Source organism: Cupressus sempervirens, chromosome 7 (genome assembly GCF_028749045.1).
Source record: "Cupressus sempervirens isolate cs-2001-9-10 chromosome 7, ASM2874904v1, whole genome shotgun sequence".
NCBI classification, from domain to species: Eukaryota; Viridiplantae; Streptophyta; class Pinopsida; order Cupressales; family Cupressaceae; genus Cupressus; species Cupressus sempervirens.
Genome location: NC_143124.1, coordinates 903,358,991 through 903,363,270, shown reverse-complemented (window position 1 = coordinate 903,363,270; position 4,280 = coordinate 903,358,991). Strand labels below are relative to the sequence as shown.

At 33.1% G+C, this 4,280-nt stretch overlaps 1 protein-coding gene across 1 annotated transcript; it reads right to left on the bottom strand.

Moving 5' to 3' along the window:
- Positions 1-1,270: 1,270 nt before the first annotated feature.
- Positions 1,271-1,890, bottom strand: LOC149550426 (oxoglutarate-dependent flavonoid 7-O-demethylase 1-like). The gene is made up of 2 exons (XM_089795080.1): positions 1,681-1,890; positions 1,271-1,594 (listed from the first exon to the last, which is right to left on the bottom strand). Exons 1-2 carry the CDS (start codon positions 1,813-1,815, stop codon positions 1,271-1,273), a joined length of 459 nt encoding a protein of 152 aa, XP_089651206.1. The 5' UTR covers positions 1,816-1,890.
- Positions 1,891-4,280: the final 2,390 nt, after the last annotated feature.

The following is a 4,280-nucleotide window of genomic DNA, read 5'->3' as shown; positions in this document are numbered from 1 at the left end:
TCAGAAAATCCTCCCCAATTCGTGCTCCTACAATAGTAATTCCAAGTCTCTGATAAACTTTAATATAGATAATGCTGAGCATTATTCCTAAAAAATTAATTCAATATCAATCAGAAAGGTTGAGATAAATGAAAAATCTATTTAAAAAAAGCCACTCGTTGAAACACCAATTTGTTACTTTCAATGCTTTAGATTCCTTTTCAACTAAAAGCTAATGCAATTTGAAATAGAATTATAAGTGAAATTCCTATGACATACAGTCAATTGGCCTCCATAATTAACAATTTTTAATTTTTAAAATTCAAGCTCCAATAAAATCATGATTTGTGCATATAAACAAAGATAGGAAGAAAGTAAAGAAATTATCACTTCTAGATGTAGAACTTAGCACTGTATGTAAGTATGATTGTTTTGGATCTTTCAAAAGAGATGATCTAGTAAACCCCCATAAATCGAAGGGAACTACATTAACTTCCTCCAAAACTTCAGCTAAATAACATCCAATATCTTTTGATGCTAACTCTGCTTCTACCTATTTTTCTATCACATCAAGCTCTAAGAGCCATGATGAAATGGTTTTTCCCTTTAGAAGGAAAGCATCTAAGCTACCTTCATCAGGATATTGTCTATTGGTTCTAGGAATTTCTCTTCCTTCACTTAGAAGAGATTAGCATCGTCTTGATTATAAGAAATATATGCTTCATCCTATGCAGCAATCAATAACATAGCCTATAATGAAATTTCAAAACTCATGAGAACACATTGACATTTGAGCATATAAATAAAAAATTGTAAGAACGCAATGGCAAAGATACCAAAAATATTGAGGAGGATGCAATTCTGAATGTTGCAAATCTGGCAGTCAGAGTAGAGAGTAGGGTCACCTCTAAGGAGTGTGTATTGATTTTTATATAAATTTGTATGCTTGTGAATGCAGTGTGAGGGTAGCCAATGAGTTGGTGGCTAGAAATGGTAAAGGAGCCAAATTTTTTGTTATTGTTTCTGCAATTACTTCAACCATGATAGGCCTTTTTTTTCTAGGAACTTGAACTAACATGATGGTCAATATGAACAACCTACTCTAGAGTAGTATAGAATTAGTAAAAAGATTGGTAATCTGCTAAATGGAATCAGTGTTTAAGTGTGTATCATTTAACTTTAAGCTCATGAGCATTGAGCAATGGGTTATGTAGATTGTCTTAACATAAAACTCCAATTGCATATAAACAAGATGATTAAGACATGGTAAAATTTACTAAATTTTACTTACCTACAAGAGATCACTAATTTTGACAATGAGTGATCCAAGAATAGGGGATACAATAAACCATTCTCCATCTTTCTTAACTTGAAGACCCTCAACCTGATCATCTACTAGGGCAGTGATCACACTCCCATCTGAATGGGGTCTCAGTCCATTCACCAAATTTGGTTGAGGGCAAGGAGGATAATAATTGATTCTGAGCTGAAGCAGTGGTTCCTTGATAAGGGTTTGAACATAATCAGGATCCAACCCCAAACCCTCAAAAAGAATACCAAGAAACTTATTTGTAAGATTGAGTACTTCTTCTCCATATTTTTCATAGGTTTCCCTTCATTGTCCACCACCAATCAATCAACATCAAGTTATACTCCAAATTACAAATTGCTTATGAATGTTGTAATTAAATTTACTTAACTGTATGAGAGGGGTATTTTTGGCCAATGTTCAACTGCCTTTATAGATGGTGGGGAGATAAAATGAACAAGGGCATCGACCCAATCCAAGACTATGTCATCAAATATGTCAAAGAAGTGACCGTAGCCTTCAAGCATACGAGTATTGAGTCTTACTAGGCATTATCTTCTTTTTTCTTCCAAAGGAAGATCAAAAAAATCTTTTGACACACCTTTAACCCATGATCCGTGTCCATCTAATCCAATTGATTAAATCCATCTATGAGGATCAAAATTTCCACTCTCCATCACTTGACAAGTGTCCCTACCTCCTCATGCTCTCACATGTATGACCATACCTACCTAGCCTACTCCTTGCTCAAAGGTGTAAGCATGCTCATACATATGTAGACATCCAAGACTTATCATACATGTTAAGTTTATTTAGGCCCTAGGAATCTTGCTAGAAGTCTTAGTTGCCATAAGATCTTATCTTTTAATGTTGTCAAATTTATAGAGTGTGTGATATAATTCACTTGTGAATGACAAAAAATCTAGAAGGAACAAGTGAATCTTACATTTCTTCATTACTTCTTGAGGCCAACATGTTTAATATTTGTTATGTTAGAGATCTCATGTCATAGGAGTAACACACATGCCATGATCTATTATAATTTTGTGTCTTGCCTTGCTTATATAAGAAAAGTATCTCTTGCATACTATAACATCTAATTTCTCAATATAATCAATGAATCATATTGTATACTTGATTGGTGGAATAGCATGTATTGTTGTTGGTTCTCTCTTGTGTTTTATGTGGAAGGTAGGTTGGTGTTGTAGATCATAATTGTATCTTGATTGTTCACTTCGAGGTTTGAATCTGGCAAGCCCCTTTCCAATCTAGATAGTTTCTACTATCAAGTTCTTTCTATTGTGATTTGAGTTTTTTGGATGATCTTATAAATTCCCATATGGTTTTCTCTTGCATTTTAATACAATCTTGAGAATAAAAAAGACTTACAAAGATTTGATGATCATATGGCTAATATTCTTTGAAATATTAGCATAACTTTGAAATATGGCTAATATTTTTCATAAGATTTGAAATGCAGCCTGACTAAAAGTTAAATAAACCTTCCTTTCATAAATCTAGAACTTCAACATCATTGATAGTAAGCAGTGACTAAACTCTATCTTACCTTAGACTTAAAATGCAGTTCCTTCAACTGAAGAAATATTTTTTTTTTTTAAAAGACATTTATTTAATAATAATAAAAATCAAGTGAAGGTGGAAAAATAGTTATCAAGTTTCTTCCATTAAAATGCACGTATAGAGTTTCTTCCACAAAAGAGAACTAAGAAAGAAAGTGCTTCAAATAGAAATATGCACAAATTAAATGATCCCTTTGAGAATTCTAAAAAAATCAACATTTGATGAATATATGGCTCGAACAAAACTTTGAAAATTTCATAAACTAAAGCATCCATGACTCTAAAAATCTAGTGTACATTGAAAACATGTCTACGAATGCATTTACAATTCCAATAGACATAAATGGTTGATGCTACGAAAAAACCATCAATTCAGAGCAGGATTTCCAACTCCTAGTTCATATAGATAGATTCACTATTAACATGCTTTGGATTCTCCAATATAATACTACACAAAGATGCACTCTGGAAGCACCCAATGGATAAAAAATACAACAACGTACCTCAGATCAAACAATTGTTTAAGTTTTCTTGACAGGAGTCTCCCAACAATAAATTCCATAAAAACTAGCTAGCATTGACTTTGATCCCCTCAATAGTGGTTGTATTCCATTTGTTCTTAAATCATTTTGCATCCACCTCGTTACCAAGGATCTGTCTGAAGTATAATTGACCAAATATTCCTATGACACATGGTTTCCAAAACAATGGTCATCCACCTCTAGCTCCTTTTTTGTCTTTCTCAGAAATCCAAAGTAGCTACAACAGTAGGTGTGCCCATGCATGAAAATATGTTTTAATTAAATTAAAGAGAAAAACCAATCAATCATCATATCCAAATCTGTTCTTAAAAACAATGAAGGTTAAAAAAACCTATTTCAGCATAGAGATAAAACATGCAAGGTCCCTAAGATTAAATTAATGATAGAAAATACTTAGCTCTCAGGAATTTGAGAAGTGTGCTCAACTTCCATTACATCTTCTCGAGTATGCATTTGTCTGTCCTTTTGCAATAGAAACGGGCTTGAGATTTGATAGATCTTCAAAGAAAGCACCTTAGTAAAAGGATTAAACCCCAAATTGATTATGAGTGTAATCAAGCTCCATTCCTTCACTCCTTCACTCCTACAGTTCTTACACTCTATGAAAACCAAAGTGAATGCGTGTGTAGCTCTGGTGCACACTCCATGAAACCCTTTTTCATTGAATATGTTAAGCTCGTGTTGGTCAAAATTTTGACCAACACGGGCATGGATTTTTAAAAAAAATACTTTTCCTTCCATATTCTAACCAATTTAAACATTTTAATAGATGGTCAAAAATTTTGGTCAAAAAATGAGGTCAAATGCACTAGTGTAGGTAGATAGCTAGAGCTATGATACTTGAAGGTAATGTATCACATATCTATTGGA